The sequence below is a fragment of the Boleophthalmus pectinirostris genome, unplaced genomic scaffold (assembly GCF_026225935.1).
Source record: "Boleophthalmus pectinirostris isolate CB_2022bp ecotype Guang Dong unplaced genomic scaffold, ASM2622593v1 HiC_scaffold_14, whole genome shotgun sequence".
Lineage (NCBI taxonomy): Eukaryota > Metazoa > Chordata > Actinopteri > Gobiiformes > Gobiidae > Boleophthalmus > Boleophthalmus pectinirostris.
Window position 1 is genome coordinate 32,809,660 of NW_026571047.1, and position 20,194 is coordinate 32,829,853.

The 20,194-nt window shown below is 42.0% G+C and overlaps 1 protein-coding gene across 11 annotated transcripts in view; it reads right to left on the reverse strand.

The window, feature by feature from the left end:
* eef2k (eukaryotic elongation factor 2 kinase) overlaps positions 1-20,194 on the reverse strand; it is a 77,509-nt gene that overhangs the window by 31,663 nt on the left and 25,652 nt on the right. For 9 of the 11 annotated variants that reach the window (XM_055150028.1, XM_020931688.2, XM_055150030.1 and 6 more), the window contains 4 exons: positions 19,058-19,242; positions 12,011-12,071; positions 10,129-10,166; positions 3,890-4,061 (listed from right to left, as the gene is read on the reverse strand). In XM_055150028.1, coding sequence (XP_055006003.1) covers positions 3,890-4,061; positions 10,129-10,166; positions 12,011-12,071; positions 19,058-19,242 — 456 coding nt within the window. The remainder of the gene's footprint in view (positions 1-3,889; positions 4,062-10,128; positions 10,167-12,010; positions 12,072-19,057; positions 19,243-20,194) is intronic. The other 2 variants (XM_055150031.1, XM_020931685.2) reach the window with 1 other exon arrangement.

A 20,194-nucleotide genomic window follows, 5' to 3' on the forward strand; every position in this document is an offset into this window, starting at 1 on the left:
AACTTGTGACACCGGGAGTTGCTCAGAAGTGACAACCGAGGATGAAGAATTGAATGGATTTAGTGATTTGGAGTGAGATGGAGAGTTTGTTAAACTTGTTCTGTTCTGTTGTTGATGTTATAGTTTATCTGAAGAACTGTTCATATGTGACGTTAACGTCTGTTGTTCTCTCTTCTATTGTTTTTACTGCAACTTGACTTTACATAGGAAATGTCGGTTCCTGGTCTCTGATTTTAGAAAATACATTTCCTCCCCAAAGTGCAACTTATATATGTTTTTTTCTTTTTCATTACACATTTTTTGACTGGTGCAACTTATGCTCCAGTGCGACTTATAGTCCAAAAAACACAGTATGAATGGAAACGGACCCAAACCCATCTCCTCAGGCAGGTCTCGGCTAGGGATGTAGTGATATTCAAATCTCACGTTATGATATTATGGAGAAGCTAATATAACTGTAGTTGCTTTTAAAATACCTTGACGAGACTTTCGGGCAAATCATTACTATCATAATCCCGAGAATTACAAAAACAAACAAAACAAAGTTCTCTACAATAAAACAATGCATTTAAGCAAAGGAACTTGTGATTCGATATATTGTGACATCCCATGATATTATTGAGAAACCTTGGATGATACGAAATCATAATATATCGGTTGTTGGTACATCCCTAGTCTGTTTGGTCCAGACCAGAGTTCACTTATTTTTATTCACAAATAAAGTCAGGGAAATCGGACTGAAGCCTGTAAGTGTGACTACGCCCTAAACCTTGATTAAAATGTGATTAATTGTGCAGCCTGCTTGTGAAAGACATAAAGAGCGTTGACTAATCTGCATCTATGAGTCCAGACCTGTTATAAGCTCGTCCGATTCAAACAACTATTTATATCTCCAATCCTCTTACGCCGTCTCCCTGATCAGAGCCAATCAACACGACTCACAGAGTGCATGTTTTATCTGGAAATACAGTCAAATAAGTTCATAATGAAACCTGAAAAATCACGCGAAACCCATTTATTTCTCTGGAGATGTCGTTCGTCTGCCGGGAATGTTCCACAGTGTGACATTAAACAGTTCCACTTTACATTTATTCAATTATACGTGGTTTTGTAGCTGAGAAATTCCTAGAAAAACAAACATTCTGACTGTGAGAAACATTCCAGACAAAGCAATTACATAATAAACCAGGTCTGAAAGAGGACTAAACCAGGACTAAACTAGGAATGAACCAGGACTAAATCAAGTCAAAACCAGGTCTGAAAGAGGACAAAACCAGGAGTAAACCAGGTCTGAACCAAGTCAGAACCAGATCTGAAACAGATTTGAACCAGGACTAAACCAGGACTGAATGAGGACTAAACCAGGACTAAACCAGGTCTGAACAAGGACTAAAGCAGGACTAAACCAGGACTAAACCAGGTCTGAACAAGGACTAAAGCAGGACTAAACCAGGTCTGAACAAGGACTAAAGCAGGACTAAACCATATACGTGTACTGTATCTGACACATTGCATACATGAAAAAAACAAAAAAAACCATAGAACTTCCTGTTCTATGTTTTATGTTTTTGTGATGTCACAAGGTGGAGTGTTTTCTGTTTGAAAAAAGAGCTGAGCCTAAATCTGCAGTTTGGTTTGTGTGTTAAACGTGTGAAGGAAACAAAACACAACTCCAGATCTGTGTACGTGACCTTTTTCGGGGTCTGTGTCGGTTTCAGTTTCGGTGGTTCTGACCTGTTTCGGGGGTCTGTGTCTGTTTTCAGGGGTCTGTTTTGGTAGTTCTGACCTGTTTCGGGGTCTGTGTCGGTTTTCGGTGGGTCTGACCTGTTTCGGGGTCTGTGTCGGTTTTCGGGGGTCTGTGTTTCGGTGATTCTGAACTGTTTCGGGGGTCTGTGTTTCGGTGGTTCTGAACTGTTTCGGGGGTCTGTGGTTCGGTGGTTCTCAACTGTTTTCAGGGGTCTGTGTTTCGGGGTCTGTGTTGGTTTTCGGGGGTCTGTGTTTCGGGTCTGACCTGTTTCGGGGGTCTGTGTTTCGGTGGTTCTGACCTGTTTCGGGGGTCTGTGTTTCGGTGGTTCTGACTGTTTCGGGGTCTGTGTTTCGGGGTTCTGGACTGTTTCGGGGGTTCTGTGTTTCGGGTCTGACCTGTTTCGGGGGTCTGTGTTTCGGTGGTTCTGGACTGTTTCGGGGGTCTGTGTTTCGGTGGTTCTGACCTGTTTCGGGGTCTGTGTTTCGGTGGTTCTGGACTGTTTCGGGGGTCTTTGTTTCGGTGGTTCTGGACTGTTTCGGGGGTCTGTGTTTCGGGTCTGACCTGTTTCGGGGGTCTGTGTTTCGGTGGTTCTGACCTGTTTCGGGGGTCTGTGTTTCGGTGGTTCTGGACTGTTTCGGGGGTCTGTGTTTCGGTGGTTCTGAACAGTTTTTCATTGGTCTGTGTCGGTTTTCGGGGGTCTCTGTTTTGGGTCTGACCTGTTTCGGGGATCTGTGTTTCGGGGGTCTGACCTGTTTCGGGGTCTGTGTCTTTTCGGGGTCTGAGTTTCGGTGGTTCTCAACTGCTTCAGGGGTCTGTGTCGGTTTTCGGGGGTCTGACCTGTTTCGGGGTCTGTGTCGGTTTTTCGGGGGTCTGACCTGTTTCAGGGTCTGTGTCGGTTTTCGTGGGTCTGTGTTTCGGTGATTCTGAACTGTGTTTCGGGGTCTGTTTTCGGGGGTCTGACCTGTTTCGGGGGTCTGACCTGTTTCGGGGGTCTGACCTGTTTCGGGGGTCTGACCTGTTTCGGGGTCTGTGTTTCGGTGGTTCTGACCTGTTTCGGGGTCTGACCTGTTTCGGGGGTCTGACCTGTTTCGGGGGTCTGACCTGTTTCGGGGGTCTGTGTCGGTTTTCGGGGGTCTGTGTTTTCGGTGATTCTGAACTGTTTCGGGGGTCTGTGTTTCGGTGGTTCTGACCTGTTTCGGGGGTCTGTGTTTCGGTGGTTCTGGACTGTTTCGGGGTCTGTGTTTCGGTGGTTCTGACTGTTTCGGGGGTCTGTGTTTCGGTGGTTCTGGACTGTTTCGGGGGTCTGTGTTTCGGTGGTTCTGGACTGTTTCGGGGGTCTGTGTTTCGGTGGTTCTGAACTGTTTCGGGGGTCTGTGTTTCGGTGGTTCTGAACAGTTTTTCATTGGTCTGTGTCGGTTTTCGGGGGTCTCTGTTTTGGGTCTGACCTGTTTCGGGGATCTGTGTTTCGGGGGTCTGACCTGTTTCGGGGTCTGTGTCTTTTCGGGGGTCTGAGTTTCGGTGGTTCTCAACTGCTTCAGGGGTCTGTGTCGGTTTTCGGGGGTCTGACCTGTTTCGGGGTCTGTGTCGGTTTTCGGGGGTCTGACCTGTTTCGGGGTCTGTGTCGGTTTTCGGGGTCTGTGTTTCGGTGATTCTGAACTGTTTCGGGGTCTGTGTTTCGGTGGTTCTGACCTGTTTCGGGGGTCTGACCTGTTTCGGGGTCTGACCTGTTTCGGGGGTCTGTGTTTCGGTGGTTCTGACCTGTTTCGGGGGTCTGACCTGTTTCGGGGGTCTGACCTGTTTCGGGGTCTGCCTGTTTCGGGGGTCTGTGTCGGTTTTTGGGGTCTGTGTTTCGGTGGTTCTGAACAGTTTTTCATTGGTCTGTGTCGGTTTTCGGGGGTCTGTGTTTCGGGGTCTGACCTGTTTCGGGGGTCTGTGTTGGTTTTCTTTCGGGGTCTGTGTTTCGGGGTCTGACCTGTTTCGGGGGTCTGTGTTTCGGGGGTCTGTTTCGGGGTCTGACCTGTTTCGGGGATCTGTGTTGGTTTCGGGGGTCTGTGTTGGTTTTCGGGGGTCTGTGTCGGTTTTCGGGGGTCTGTGTTTCGGGGTCTGTGTTGGTTTTCGGGGGTCTGTGTTTCGGGGTCTGACCTGTTTCGGGGGTCTGTGTCGGTTGTATTCTTCGCCCCAGAGTTTGGCCTCCATCTGCAGCCTGACGTCCTCGAAGTAAACGTCTCTGTTCACCGTCTCCATGTAACGCTTCATCACGTAGTTGGACGCAGATTTCCAGTTACTGCTGTGGGAGAAGTTCGACAACTTCTTCCTGGAAATTAAAAATAAGAAAAAGAAAATCAGCATTAAAAATATCAAAAATCAGATCCTAATCAATAGTAAACCAGGACTAAACTAGATCAGAACGAGGTCTGAACGAGGACTAAACCAGGACTGAACTAATTCTCAGCCAGATCTGAACCAGAACTGAACCACGACTAAATCAGGTCTAAACAGGGACCAAACCAGGACAAAACCAGGACTGAAACAAGTCAGTACCAGGTCTGAACCAGGACTAAGCCAGGACTAAATCAGGATTGAACCAGGAATGAACCAAGTCTGAGGCAGATCTGAACTAGGTCAGAACCAGAACTAAACCAGGTTTGAACGAGGACTAAACCAGGTCTAATTCAGGACTAAACCAGGGACTGAACCAGGATGGAACAGGGACGGGACCAAGTCTGAACCAGAGCTAAACTAGACTGAACCAGGTTTAAAACAGGATCAAACCAGGACTGAACCGGGTCTGAACCAGGACGGAACCAAGTCTGAGCCAGATCTGAACCAGGACTGATCAGGTCTAAGTCAGGTCTAAACAGATACTAAACCAACACTAAACTAGGACTGAACCAAGTCCGAACAAGGACTAAACCAGAACTAAAAAAAGGACTAAACCAGGTCTGAACCAGAACCAAACCAGGACTGAACCAGGACTAAACCTAGACTAAACCAAGACTAAAGAAAGACTGTTTTTTATTGTTCTGTCAGATAATACGGGTCTTTTTAATTTGAGAGTTGCAACTACCATAGCAAATGCATAGTCCCATTTTTGATCTGGTTTAGGCCAAATCTAGACCTAGAATAATCCTGTTTTAGACGAGTTTAGGCGGCAGGTGGAGCTGGCCGTTTTAAAATCCCTGGTACAGACGATAAAAGACACAAACTCGTCCTTTATGTGTTTGAGTCGTTGGTTTTATTGCTTCTATTTGACCCTAATTAAAACAGGAACCACTTCAATTTATGAACCCGGAGGAGACACGACTCTCGCTCTTCTCCACGGAGACGTTATTACTTTGTCTGGAGTGTTTCACAGTAGGGCATTAAACCTTTCTATCTACACAAAACCAGACCGAGTGACAGGTCAGATCTGTGGAGAGGCGACCCCGCTCAAAGTCAGAATGTCTGTTTTTTGAGGTATTTTTGAGCTCTAAAACCGTCTGTAATTGAATAAATGTGAAGTAGATCTGTTCAATGTCACACTGTGGAACATTCCAGGCAGAGCAATGACGTATCCATGGAAACAATCAAGTGAGGGACTCTCCACCAGAAAAGTTACCCAGTGCAGCTTTAAAATAGTTTACGAATTGTTTTAGTCGATCACAGTAGAAAAGAATGATATAATATGAAAACAAGTTATTTTTGTGCAGAATCTTATCTTCTCCTTTTCCTCCGCTTTCTAATTCTCCTTCTCTTCCTCCTTCTAACCTTCCTTCGCCTCCTCCTTCTCCCCACTTCTCCTCCTCTCCCTTCTTTTCCTTCTCCTCCTCCACCCCCCCTCTTCTCCTTCTTCTAATCCTCCTCCTCCTTTTTCTCCTCATTCTAATTCTCCTCCTCCTCTTCTCCTCCTTCTTATCGTTCTTCTCTTTGTTCTCCTCCTCCTCCTTCTAATAGTCCTTCTCTTTCTTCTCCTCACCCTTCTTCTTTTCCTCCTCCTCCTTCTAATTCCTCCTCCTTCTTCTACTTTTTTCTCCTCTTACTTTCTTCTCCTCCTCCTCATCGTTCTTCTTTTTTCTCTTCCTCCTCCTTCTAATCGTCCTTCCTTCTTCTCCTCCTCCTCCTTCTAATCGTCCTTCTCTTTCTTCTCCTTCTCTTTCTCTTCATCCCTCTTCTCTTCCTCCTCCCTCTCCTCCTCCTCCTTCTAATCATTCTCCTCCTCCTCCTCCTCCGCCTTCAAATCGTCCTTCTCTTTCTTCTCCTTCTCTTTCTCTTCGTCCCCTTCTCTTCCTCCTCCCTCTCCTCCTCCTCCTTCTAATCATTCTCCTTCTCCTGCTTTTTCTCCTCCTTCTAATCTTCCTTCTCCTCCTCCTCAACCTTCTCCTTCTCCTCCCTTTTTCTCCACCTCCTTCCCCTTTTAATCCTCCTTTTCCTTCTTCTCCTCATTTTCTTCTTCATCCTCCTTTTCCTCCTCCATCTCCTCCTTTTCCTCCTCCTCCTCCTTCAAATGTTGCCTCACCCACTCAGCACCAAAACTTTTCTAGACTCAGTCCTTCTTCAGTTTGTCTCTAATATATAATAACATCATATTTTCTCAAGATCGAGACAGAACCAAATGAATTTTTACTTCAATTTAATTCATTCACCCAACTTGTTTACAGTTTCTGTTTACTATCTCGGCCTCTTCATCTGAGCTGAGTCATATTAGCAGAATCACTCAGGCCTGTAATGAGTGTTTTCACAACTCTGGTCGTGACCTGGTGACCCAAATTTTCCTCTTTGTTTTAGTTTGAGGATGGAGTTGTAAATGGGGACAAAAATAGCCTCTTCAACATCCACCGGAGAAGCAGTTTGGACTGAGGGATTCTACACACTGTTCCCATTTGTACTTGGGCCAAAAAAAAAAAAAAATAAAAAATAAATCCTCAGTTGAAACCACATTGAGCAGCTCAGGTCGTGGACACAGCTGCAGGTTCACAGACTCAAACTAAAGCCCAACACCAAACCCCGGATTAAACCGCAACAAAACCCCCTCTGATCCCGGATTTGAGTTCTGCTGCGTCGTTTCAAACACGACCGCGACCAGAGAATCAAAGAATCTGAGCAAAACTGTAACACAATGACATATTAGGGATGTAAAATATCGTGATATTGTGTCGTGTGCATAGGCCATGATCCTTTACTTACTTTACTACATAATAAATGAGCTGTTATTAAGCACTTTTAAATCTTTTTTTTTGGAATATGGCAGTAATGATCCACACGGAGGACTGGTCAAGGTATTTAAAAAAGGAAAAAAAAAAAAAAGCGTACGTACAATTATGTTAATCCCTCCAAAATATTGCAATAAATATCGTACCGTGAGAGGCGTATTGTGATAATATCGTACCGTGAGATTTGGATATCGATACATCCCTATGACGTATTTGTTTTGTTATATTTTTTTCTGTTCTATGCTTTGATTTGCATTAGAGTTTCTGTGTCAGTGGCATAAATTTGTTTCAATATTCATTTATCAACAATCAATGATTTTTATTTATTTTATTTTTATTTTATTTTTTTATTTATTTTTTATTAAACTACTGGTTCATTAATATTTTATTATTATTTATTATTATTTTTATTTATTTTAATTTTATTTCTTACTTATTTTCTTCTTACATACTTCTTACTTACTTTTAAATGTTTTATTTATTTATTTTTTTACATTGATATAAATTTTATGCATGGAAAAAAAAGTGGAGAAAAAAAAAGCACTGAATAAATTGCAAATTAAAAAATATATTCATTTATCAGCATTTTAAAATAAATAATATATCACACTTTAAAAAATGTGTTATCATCACAGACCCATCAGCCATTCACTGTCATTTTGATTCCATTACAATTTTATTTTGTAGCCATAAACTAATGTTATAACACAATACTACAATGGATTTTTTTTTAACTGATATAAAAAAAAAACACACTTTATTTTAAACAAAAGCATGCCATTAAAAAAAAATATATATACAGTTTTTCTATGTTAAAACGTGGTCTTGTACAAGTTACTACAAGATGAAGCTTCTGCCTTTTCGGTTTCAGACTCTTGAGTTCATTATTTGCCCAACTTCAAGCTCTGCGAAACGTCTACAGAGACAAACTGAAGCTAAATTAGGACAAATTTTGTATAATTTATTTATTTAAAGTCTTTAAATGAGTATCCGGCCGACATGAAGTACAAAGACGGAGTAGTTTCTGTAACTTGAGAAGCGCTGGTCTCAAGGGACCGGCGCTTTCTAAGAATAAACTGAAAACTGATCTGTCAAACTGGTGCCATTTGCCCAAACCGGTATAAAGTTTCAACACTATTTTTATTTTTTAATTTAAAGTCTCTGCATTTGCTTTTTACCGTCTTAAAAACATGAAAAACAGAAGTAGTTCATTGTAAACGGTTTGAAGTGCTCCAATGTTCTTCCTCATTTAACCTTGTGAATTCAGAAAGTGTTTTTTTACGACTCTCAAAAGACCAGAGTGGTAAAGCTACTAGCATGCTAACGCGTACTTCCTGATTATCGGACAATAAAACTCGTTAAAATCAGATGCAGACAGTACACAGCGGACTTATTTTGACCTCGAGTGCTGCTTATACAAAACATCTGTACTGGAATATTTTGTGTTTTGGAAAACCGCGTGGAGCGTCCGTCAAACTCTTTTCTCCATTCAGATGTTATTGGTTTGTCTGGAATGTTCCGCAGTACGGCATTAAACCTTTCTATCTTCACAGAGGCCAAACTAGACCAAGTTACAGGTCAGATCTGTGGAGAGGCGACTCCACTAAAGTAGCAGTAGTAGTATTTATAAGAAAAATAGTAGTAATAGTACTAGTTAGTAACAGTAGTTGTAGTTAGTAAGAAAGTAATACTATTAGTAGTAAGTTGTAGTAGTAGTAGTATAGTAGTAGAGGTAGTAAGAATAGTAATAGTAGTAGCAGTAGTAGCAGTAGCAGTAGCAGTAGTAGTAGCAGTAGTAGTAGCAGTAGCAGTAGTAGTAGTAGTAGTAGTAGTAGCAGTAGCAGTAGTAGTAGCAGTAGGTAATTAGTAGTAGTAGTAAGAACAGTAGAAGTAGTAGTAGTAAGTAGTAGTAGTATAGTAGTAGACGTAGATGAACAGTAGTAGTAGTAGTAGTAGTAGTAGTAGTAGTAGTAGTAGTAGTAGTAGTAGTAGTAGTAGTAGTAGTCTTAGTAGTCGTAGAAGTAGTAGAAGCAATAGTAGAGTTAGTAGTAGTAGTAGTAGTAGTAAAAAGAATAGTAGTAGTAGTAGTAGTAGTAAAAAGAATAGTAGTAGTAGTAGCAGTAGTAAGAAAAATAGTAGCAGTAGTAGTAGTATAGTAGTAGAAGTAGATGAACAGTAGTAGTAGCAGTAGTAGTAGTAGTAGTAGTAGTAGTAGTAGTAGTAGTAGTAGTAGTAGTCTTAGTAGTCGTAGAAGTAGTAGAAGCAATAGTAGAGTTAGTAGTAGTAGTAGTAGTAGTAAAAAGAATAGTAGTAGTAGTAGCAGTAGTAAGAAAAATAGTAGCAGTAGTAGTAGTATAGTAGTAGAAGTAGATGAACAGTAGTAGTAGTAGTAGTAGTAGTAGTAGTAGTAGTAGTAGTAGTAGTAGTAGTAGTAGTAGTAGTAGTAGTAAAAGTAGTAGTAGTAGCAGTAGTAAGAAAAATAGTAGTAGTAGTAGTAGTAGCAATAGTAGTAGAAGAAGTAGTAAGAAGAATAGTAGTAGTAGTAGTAGTAGCAGTAGTAGTAGTGGTAGAAAGTTGTAGTATTAGTAGTAGTAAGAAGAATACTAGTAGAAGTAGTGAGAAGAATAGTAGTTATTAGTTAGTAGTAGTAGTAGTAGTAGTAGTGGTAGTAAAACCTTTCTATCTTCATGGAGACCAAACCAGACCAAGTTACAGGTCAGATCTGCGGAGAGGCGACCCCGCTCACAGTCACAATGTTGTTTTTCTCAGTATTTTTTGAGCTGTAAAACCACCTGTGATTGAATAAATGTAAAGTAGATCTGTTTAATGTCACACTGTGGAACATTCCAGACAAAGCAATGACATCTCCATAGAAACAAGCAGGTGGTGGACCAGAAAAGTTCCACAATGCACCTTTGATTCGTTAAAATGAGCTACATAAGCGCGGAGGGTTGGTGTATCACATCTTGAGACTCTTCGCTCTCTAGAGGCCGGTTCGTTCTAACAATAAACCCAAAGCAGATCTCTCAAAGTGGTGCCGTTTTTATCTCTTGGGTCAGAAAGTGAAATGTGAAAAATGCTGAGGGGAACCCGGGTTTGAGCCCAGGATCGGCCCGGAGCTTCTCTTGTGGTTTGTTGACATTAAAAGTTCTGTGTATTTTCGTACATTGTGTTGATAAACTGTGTACTCACGCTCGGAAACACTCCCGCATGGCGCCTTTCCCAAACGGCTGCAACAAAAACGCAAGAAAAACAGGTTAAAATTCAAGAAAACACGTGAAAATTTTGTTGAAATTTTATAGAACAGAAAATATAGATAATAGTTTCTTCCACTCTGGTGCAGCGTCTGTCACCTGCTTGTTTCTATGGATGTTACTTCGGAAAGTTCCACAATATGGCATTAAACTTAATTATTTTCAGTAAGAATAGTAGTAGTAGTAGTAGTAGTAGTAGTAGTAGTAGTAGTAGTCGTAGTAGTCGCAGTAGTAGTAGTAGTAGTAGTAGTAGTAGTAGTAGTAGTAGTAGTAGTAGTAGTAGTAGTAGTAGTAGTAGTAGTAGTAGTAGTAGTAGTAGTAGTAGTAGTAGTAGTCGTAATAGTAGTCGTAATAGTCGCAGTAGTGAGAAGAGTAGTAGTAGTAGTACTAGCAGTAGTACTAGTAGTAGTAGTAGTAGTAAGAAGAAGAGAAGTAGTAGTAGTAGTAATAAGAATAGTAGGAAGAATAGTAGTAATAGTAGTAGTAAAAAGAGTAGTAATAGTAGCAGTAGTAGTAGTAGTAGTAGTAAGAAGAGTAGTAATAGTAGTAAGAAGAAGAGTAGTATTAGTCGTAGTAGTAGTCATAGTAGTGAGAAGAAGAGTAGTAGCAGTAGTAGTAGTAGTAGTCGTAATAGTAGTCGTAGTAGTAGTCGCAGTAGTGAGAAGAAGAGTAGTAGTAGTAGTACTAGCAGTAGTACTAGTTGTAGTAGTAGTAGTAAGAAGAAGAGAAGTAGAAGTAGTAGTAGTAGTAGTAAGAATAGTAGGAAGAATAGTAGTAGTAGTAGTAGTAGTAGTAGTAGTAGTAGTAGTAGTAGTAGTAGTAGTAGTAGTAGTAGTAGTAGTAGTAGTAGTAGTAGTAGTAGTAGTAGTAGTAGTAGTAAGAATAGTAGGAAGAATAGTAGTAAAGTAGTAGTAGTAGTAGTAGTAGTAGTAGTAGTAGTAGTAGTAGTAGTAGTAGTAGTAGTAGAAAGAAGAATAGTAGTAACAGTAGTAAGAAGAGTAGTATTAGTCGAAGTAGTAGTCATAGTAGTGAGAAGAGTAGTAGCAGTAGTAGTAGTAGTAGTAGTAGTAGTAGTAGTCGTAGTCGTAGTCGTAGTCGTAGTCGTAGTAGTAGTCGTAGTAGTAGTCGTAGTAGTAGTAGTAGTAGTAGTAGTAGTAGTAGTAGTAGTGAGAAGAAGAGTAGTACTAGTAGTAGTAGTAGTAGTAGTAGTAGTAGTAGTAGTGGTCAGATAAATGTTTTATGTCAGTACTGTGGAACATTCTTGGCCAAGCGATAACATCTCCATGGAAACAAGCAGGTGAAGAACCCCCTTAGACTATTCTAAAACTATACAGAAAAGGTTTTGAGTCATTTTGAGTCAACAGTATCTATTTTTGAAAACAGTTTTAATAATAATTTTACTGTTTTATTATTCAAATATTATTACTTTTGATAAGCCTCGGGATGGGACAAGATCTCGAGCCACAAGATCAGGCGAGACAATATTACCACAACATCGTGCACACTTGAGGAAAATGATGTTGTGACATTTTTTCCTCATGTTTGTACATTGAATAAAAAGTTACTGGCGAGATAAATTTTTGGAGAATCTGTAGTCACCAAAAGCAGCGCTACAGCAAAAATATGAAATAAAGTAAAATAAAAAATGGTGAAAATAAAATTAGGAACTTGATTGCACAATTATTTATAGTAAATTACGTCAAAATCTCATCTTGTCTCGCTCCCGTAGTTCAAGTCTTGTGTCTAATCTCATGTTGTGGAAATTTAATCTCGTCCCACCCCAAAAAGATTAAAGAAGTAAATTTTTTTTTTTTTTTTACCTGTGAAGCCATCTTGATGTGAACTTCGTCGTGGGCCCATTCTCCTCTGACAGCGTTGTATCTGAAACCACATTTTAAAAAACATCAATAAACCTGGATTTTATTTTCAACACTCTCTTAAAAAAAACTATGAGCCCCAAATTTATACAAAAATCGCAAAAGTAGAATGTTAAATTTGATACAAAAACTGGAGCCATTTCAAATAAAAAAGGGCTGTAAGGGAAATTTTCATACTAAATTTCGTTCACAAATGCATTTCTGTGATCTTTTAATGTAGAAATATTTGATCTTTTAATGTAGAAATATTTTTTTACTGACACTCGGACCTTTAACTATGAACCCAGCCCAGTTTTTACAGTTTAAATTGGCCGTTATAAATGCTGCCGTCTTCTTTTATCTCTCCCAAACACAACACGTCCATCTCGACTGTCCATCTGTTCAAAAGCACTTCAGTGATTTGACCTTTTGACCCCAACACGTCTGAACTCTGACCTTGGATGGACGTTTTGAGGGCGATAAAACAAAAACCACTCTGAGGCAAAACATGAAACCACATCATTACGTTCGGTGAATTATTTAGAGGTTGAAAAAAGTCCAAGGGCGCCTCTGTCAATAAAGACGAGGTGTATCACTTCTGTGGGCGGAGCCTCGTACAGACTCTGCATCAGTAAATCTGGTTATTAGTCGCAGCAGGACTGGACTTAAGTGTGAGCTCAAACACTGGACCGTGGACTAAACTGGGGCACTGTGTCTTTAAAAGTGTCTGTGTGAATAATGTGAGGAGTGTGCAGCTGTATCAGACACTTACATAACACAGGACCGACTTTCACATCACTCTTTATATAATGGAACATGTTTGACTCTACTGAACTTCAGATAAACTACAAAATCAAAGAGCAGAGCTTAGAAAGAAAAAGGTCTGACCTGAGATTGTGTTAGAGCGTGAGGTGGTAAATAATTAAGGGATTACTGTAATCTGATTACTTTTAGCATCGCAAAACTAAACTAGTTACAAGTAAAAATTGAGCAATTAAATTACAGTTAACTTCTCTGCCAAAATCTGTGTAATTCACAGATGTGTGTCGTAAAACCGTAAAACAGTAAAAGAGATAAACAGATAAACAGGAGCATGTGATGTTATGGGACACTTTAGATTCCAGAGATTTAACCACACACCAAAGGAAAATCTGCACAGATAATTATCAGGTAATGAGTAGATTTAAGACAGGCATGTCCAAACTATTAGCCAGGCTGGCGCCACCTAGTGCCTCCACTCAATTTAATTTCTCTCCAGCGAATCAGAATACACTATCAATCAATCAATCAAACTTTATTTCTATAGCACCTTCCAATGGCCAAAGTGCTGTACAACATTAAAACAGGATAAAAAACAATAAACATCATACAAACAAAGCAACAAAGCACATTACACCATTAAAATAAAGAAAGTGTCACACTAGATGGTTTGCAAAAACCCTGGAAGTTGTAGACCGCGCACCGGCCAATCAGAGAAGAGCTGTGAAGCCATGACGTCAAACTCATCACATCTGTCTGTGTCCTTTTGTGGAACAACACAACAGTAAACAAAACGTCGAGATGGATGTAGACGAAGACAGACATTCTGTGTTGGCGACGATTCTCAAGATTGAGGATTTAAAGCCGGAACAAAGAGAATGTTTGGTGAATTTAATCAAGGGGAAAGACGTTATTGTTCTTCTTCCTACAGGATTTGGCGCATTACAAACGTCACGACCAAACAGCAGCGACTGGTTAAATAAAAAAAGTACCTGCCAACCGTCGAGCGAACGAATCCTAATGCTGCGAGGTCAGACGGTTTACATAAAGTGAAACCGTCTGATGAATCAGGCTACCAAACTATGGCTCAGGGGCCAAACGCAGCCCTCAGACTTATATTTCTTGCCTTCCAGTTGAATTGGCCCATATTTCCTTAAGATGTACTTTTTACTGCACATTATGAAAACCCACCTTGCTAAAGCCAAAATTTAAATATTCAGTGTGTCCTTTTCATCATCTAAGTTTGAATAAAGTCTTTGTTTTGATTCCTGTGCCCGACCAGCCAGAACCTCCTCCATCCTGTCATCTTGTTTGAATGTACTAGGCTTTTCTAAAGTATTGTAAAAGCCTGTGTCTCGTTTGGCCGATCAACCAAGTGTTTTGATACAGAGCCAAGATTTAAGGGAATGAGAAATATTGTGACTGTGATTGGATTTGTGATCTCTAAAGAGCAGGATTCTGTTCAGAGTCCACTTTGGATTAACATTTGGGAGAAGACTGAGGATATGAGCTAGTAAAATAATACAAGAATCTCATGCATTTCAGAACATGTTTCTTGAGGTTTAAACTACAGGTCAGCAGATTTTACACAGAATAAGACCCCGTGTAGACACAGGGGAGGGCATCTGACACACAGGGGACATTTCAGAACAGAAACTACAGGTTCGACAGCCTGTTCTTTGCAGAGGACATTCTGTTATGTAAACCACTGCAGTCTTTGTGATTTGACAAAGGTGCCAACTCAAATTTCAGTTTTGATTCAGATGCGATTTAAGATAAACTGTATTTTGTCTCTGGCCTCGTATCGGTTGATGCTTAAAGCCAAAGGATCGACATCGGTAACAGAACAGGAAAAATTGGTGCGCTCCTAATGTCGAATCTGTGCATCATTCGTATCAAAAAAACTGCTTTTTTCAGTTTCGTGTTGAAATGAATAATGGAAAAAACGGATAACGACAGTTTCCCGGTCTCAGTCCCGGTCTCAGTCCCGGTCTCAGTTCTAGTCTGATCCCGGTCTCAGTCCCGGTTTCAGTTCTCGTCTGATCTCGGTCGCAATCCCGGTCCTGTTCCCTGTCCTGTTCCCGGTCCTGTTCCCGGTCCTGTTCCGGTCCTGTTCCCGGTCCTGTTCCCGGGCTCAGTTCTAGTCTGATCCCGCTCTCAGTCCCGCTCTCAGTCCCAGTCTGATCCCGGTCTCAGTCCCGGTCTCAGTCCCGGTCTCAGTCCCGGTCTCAGTCCCGGTCTCAGTCCCGGTCTCAGTCCCGGTCTCAGTCCCGGTCTCAGTCCGGTCTCAGTCCCCCGGTCTCTCAGTCCCGGTCTCAGTCCCGGTCTCAGTCCCGGTCTCAGTCCCGGTGTGATCTCGGTCTCAGTCCGAGTCTCAGTTCTCGTCTGATCTCGGTCTCAGTCCCGGTCCTGTTCCCGGTCTTGTTCCAGGGCTCAGTTCTAGTCTGATCCCGGTCTCAGTCCTGGTCTCAGTCCCGCAGTCTCAGTCCCGGACCTGGTTTTAGTCCTGGTTCAGTCCATTCTCCATGTTTTCCAATTTTAATTAAAACAAAAAAAATCGAAAACTGAAAAAAACTCCTCATTATCCATTTTTTTCATTTTGATTTTGGAGACAAATAACATAGAACAAAGTTGTTTTTAAATTTTCTTAACTCTGGTTTTATTTTGAAAAACAAATCAATAAACTCTTCACAGATTATTGTTTTATATTGCTCAGCTCTGGTCTGAAATGTCACAGCGTCGCCTCGGTCTCCTCTCCTCTTCCATGTACGTACGCGCTGGTATTTTCAGTCTCTCGCTGGCTTCAGGTCCACATGTTTGAACGGGGTTTGTCCAAAACACCGCGCAGCTTTGCCAATCATTCACACGGACGAGAACAGCGTGTACTCACCGAGGCCACTACAGTAACAGATCTGTTGGACGACGAGAGGAGACGAGAGGAGAGGAGGGAGAACTCGACACACGGTTAAATTTAGCTCAGAGCGAGATACGTGGGAGTGTGGCCTATTCAGATCTCTGCCCGTGTTCAGAATCTGTGTCTGTGGGCTAGTCCCGTCAAGTCCAAACGGGTTATATAACAGCAGCACAGGAAATCTGACATACCAAGGTGCACAGCGCTGTGAGATGTTGGTCCCGGTTTGGTCCCAGTTTGGTCCATTTTCAGTGCGGGTTCAGTTCTAATATAGTTCTGATTAAATCCTTGTTTGGTCCTTGCACAGTTCTAGTTGAGTCCTGGTTCAGACCGGGTGTAGTATTAGTATATAGTCCTGGTTCGGTCCCGGTTCGGTCCCGGTTTAGTCCTGGTTCGGCCTTGGTTTTTAGTCTTGGTTTTTAGTCCTGGTTTTTAGTCTCGGTTCGGTCTCGGTTCAGTCTCGGTTCAGTCTCGGTTCAGTCTTGGTTCAGTCTTGGTTCAGTCTTGGTTCAGTCTTGGTTCAGTCCTAGTTTTTAGTCCTGGTTTTTAGATTTGGTTCAGTCCTGGTTTTCAGTCCTGGTTTTCAGTCCTGGTTTTCAGTCCTGGTTTTCAGTCCTAGTTTTCAGTCCTGGTTTTTAGTCCTGGTTTTTAGTCCTGGTTTTTAGATTTGGTTCAGTCCTGGTTTTTAGTCCTGGTTTTCAGTCCTGGTTTTTAGTCCTAGTTTTTCAGTCCTGGTTTTTCAGTCCTGGTTTTTTAGTTTTTAGTTTTCAGTCCGGTTTTTAGTCCTGGTTTTTCAGTCTGGTTTTTAGTCCTGGTTTTCAGTCCTGGCTTTCAGTCCTGGTTTTTAGTCCTGGTTTTCAGTCCTGGTTTTTAGTCCTGGTTTTTTAGTTTTTAGTCCTGGTTTTTAGGTTTGGTTCAGTCCTGGTTTTTAGTCCTGGTTCAGTCCAAGTTTAGTTATATATAATATAGTCCTGGTTTGTTCTTGGTAAGACATGGTCCGGGTTCAGTCCAGGTTTCGTCCAAATTTCGTCCAAGTTTCATCCAGGTTTGATCCTTATCTTAGTTCGGTTAGTTCCGGTTCAGTTTCCGGTTCAGTCCGGTTCAGTCCCGGTTCAGTCCCGGTTCAGTTCCCGTTCAGTTCAGTCCGGTTCAGTAGTTCAGTCCAGTTCAGTCCAAATTTCGTCCAGGTTTCGTCCAGGTTTCGTCCAGGTTTCGTCCAGGTTTCGTCCAGGTTTCGTCCAGGTTTCGTCCAGGTTTCGTCCAGGTTTGGTCCTTATCTTAGTGCTGGTTCAGTCCTGGTCAAATCACAGGTCAGATCTGTGCTAAGACAATCCCGCCTACAGTAAGAATGCGTTTTTGTCAATTTACTTCTGAACAATAAAACATAATAACATCTCCAAGCAGAAAAGTTCCAGGGTGCACCTTTAACACGGCACACAGAGGCAGGGATGTAAACAGATCAGATGAGGCTCGGGTTCAGTTTGGCAGCTCTTCATGAACGACCGAACCCAGATTCATTTAGAACATCATGAGGTCAGAGATATTTCACATACTGGGCTAAATCTTAAACGCCGTGACCCTGATCTGGACGGGAGCAGAGAGAGAGAGGAGCAGAGAGACAAAGAGCAAAGAGAGACAGAGATGAGCAAAGAGACAGAGAGAGAAAAGAGACAAAGGACAAAAGAGACAAAAGAGCAAAGAAACAGAGGAGAAGAGAGACAGAGGAGCAGAGAGACAAAAGAGCAAAGAGACAAAAGAGCAAAGAGACAGAGAGAGACAGAGAGACAGAGGAGAAGAGAGACAGAGGAGCAAAGAGACAGAGAGAGCAAAGAGACAGAGGAGAAGAGAGACAAAGAGAGCAAAGAGACAAGAGAGCAAAGAGACAAAAGAGCAAAGAACAGAGGAGCAGAGAGACAGAGGAGCAAAGAGAGAAAGAGAGGACAGACAGAGGAGAGGAGACAGAGAAGAAAGAGACAGAGAGACAAAGAGAGACAGAAGAAGAGACAGAGGAGAAAGAGAGACAGAGGAGAGAGAAGAGACAGAGAGGAGAGAGAGAGACAGAGAGGAGAGAGAGACAGAGGAGTAAAGAGAAAGAGGAGAGAGAGAGAAAAACAAGAGACAGAGGAGCATTACCTCACATGGAAAAATCAGGGGGGCAGTTTTGTACATTATACACATTCAGAAAATTTTACCTAATAAGGAAATTCAGTCAGATAAGCCGTGTGTTTGTGTCTGTGTGTGTGTGTGTGTGTGTGTGTGTGTGTGTGTGTGTGTGTGTGTGTGTGTGTGTGTGTGTGTGTGTGTCTGTGTGTGTGTGTGTGTGTTTGTGTCTGTGTGTGTGTGTCTGTGTGTGTGTGTGTGTGTGTGTGTGTGTGTCTGTGTGTGTGTGTGTGTAGAAATCTCTGAAGCATGAAACTGTACTGTTGTGTTTAAACATTGTGCTTTAAACAGTTTTGAACAACAGAGTGGTCAGCTGCTCTTGTTTGTTTATCCATCTGACTCGGACGTCTGAAGATGTCGTCTAGCAACACGCACAGACACGCCCATTTTTCAAGGACCCCAGAACTCAGAAGAACTTGGAAGAACTCTGAGGAGATAGAGATAGAATCCAAAATGGCTGTGCCCAGTGTCACGTTTAAGAACTGTCACTTTTTATGAGCTGTTTTCACTGTGTTTGGAGCTTTGGTTGTTTAAATGACAATTTCAGACACTCGTATCACTGCAGCACCTTACTGCTTCTGTATTACTGCGCGTGGGTATGGACGGCGGCCGGTCTTGTGCCAAGGTCAATATTGAGCGAAGACTCAACGTTTTAAACGGGTGTTGCTAAATGTCCCTAAAGTCACTAACAGAAGATAAACAACAACAATAACAGCTTTACGGTTGGCGACCACATTTTTCTCCAAGTGGGACATGCAAAACATAATAAAACGCTTGAAGTGTGAACATGACGTCATATCTGAGATCCGAGTGGGAGACGGATGGATAAACGAATGAAATTAGCTGTAGCCTATAAACATTTGAGTAGCTCCAGGCTTTTTACACCATATGTGGCAGCAAATGTGGCAGAAGACCTTCCAGACGTTTATCGGTCAAGGCCTTTCCTGTGGAGTTCACAGGAGTTACACTTTTGTCCAGAGGGCTCTTAGTCTCCTCAAACTGCCCTGACACAGATCTGCTGACCAGTCCACCTGTTAAACTGACCTCTGACCTTTGACTGAGACGTGCGGTATATTTCTGAATCGACCTCGGGATCAATATCATCCATCTCAGGCCGTCTCTGGACCCTTCTGTGACCCCTGCTCACCCTCAAACCCTCCTCCTCTCTTCCGTGTCTTTACCTGTATCTGACGCAGGGCTCCGTCTCCTTCTCCTCCAGGTGAAACTCGGCCCACGGGTCCGGTCGGGCTCGGGCTTTTTCGATGGCCTGTTTCCAGTGCGCCTGTCGTAAAGAACAGGTACAGCTTACTGCACTGAGAGTGTGTGTGTGTGAAACCGCAGCGCTCGCCTCGCTCTGCTCCACCGTCTAAAAACACAAAACGACTTTAAAATGCGACAACGACGAGACGGTGACAACACAAAGAGGCTGTGGGAGAGGCATGCAGAGAGGAAGGAGATTAGAGAATTAACTAGAAGGCAAAAGGGAAAGAGAGAAAAGTGAAAGGAAAATGATAAAGTTTTGTATTAAAGAAAAACAAGGGATGAGCAGAAGGGTAAGTTTGTGCAGAATAGAGAGAGAACTATAAAAAAAACATTTCCTAAACTTATTTCTGTTAACGAATCATGTCTGAAATACTGCGATTTTCAACCCCCCCAAAAATAAAAATTTAATTAATTAATTAAAAAATCAACTACAGAGATGGGTAATATTGTTCCAGTATCAATATCTGTACCAATCCACTGATAACGGTTGATTCAATACTGATATTTTGGGGGTAAATAATATTTTTTGGGAGCTGAGAGAGAAGAGAGAGAAGAAGAGAGAGAAGAGAGAGAAGAGAGGAAAGAAGGAGAGAGAGAGAGAGAAGAGAGGACAAAAGAGAGAAGATGGAGAGAGAGAGAGGAAAGAAGAGAGGACAGAAGAGAGAGGAGAGAAGAGAGGACAGAAGAGAGAGAGAGAAGAGAGAGGGAAGGAGGAGGAGAGAGAGAGAAAGAAAGAGGAGGAGAAGAGAGAGAGAGACAAGAGAGAAGACCGAGAGATAGAAGAGAGACGAGAGAGAGGGGGGAGAGAGAGAAGAGTGGACAGAAGAGAGAGAAGAGAGAGACGAGAAAGACAAGAGAAAAGACAGAGAGAGAGAAGAGAGACGAGAGAGAAGACAGAGAGAGAGAAGAGAAAGACAAGAGAGAAGACAGAGAGAGAGAAGAGAGACGAGAGAGAAGAGTGGACAGAAGAGAGAGAAGACAGAGAGAGAGACAAGAGAAAAGACAGAGAGAGAGAAGAGACACAAGAGACAGAGAGGAGAGAAGAGAGGACAGAA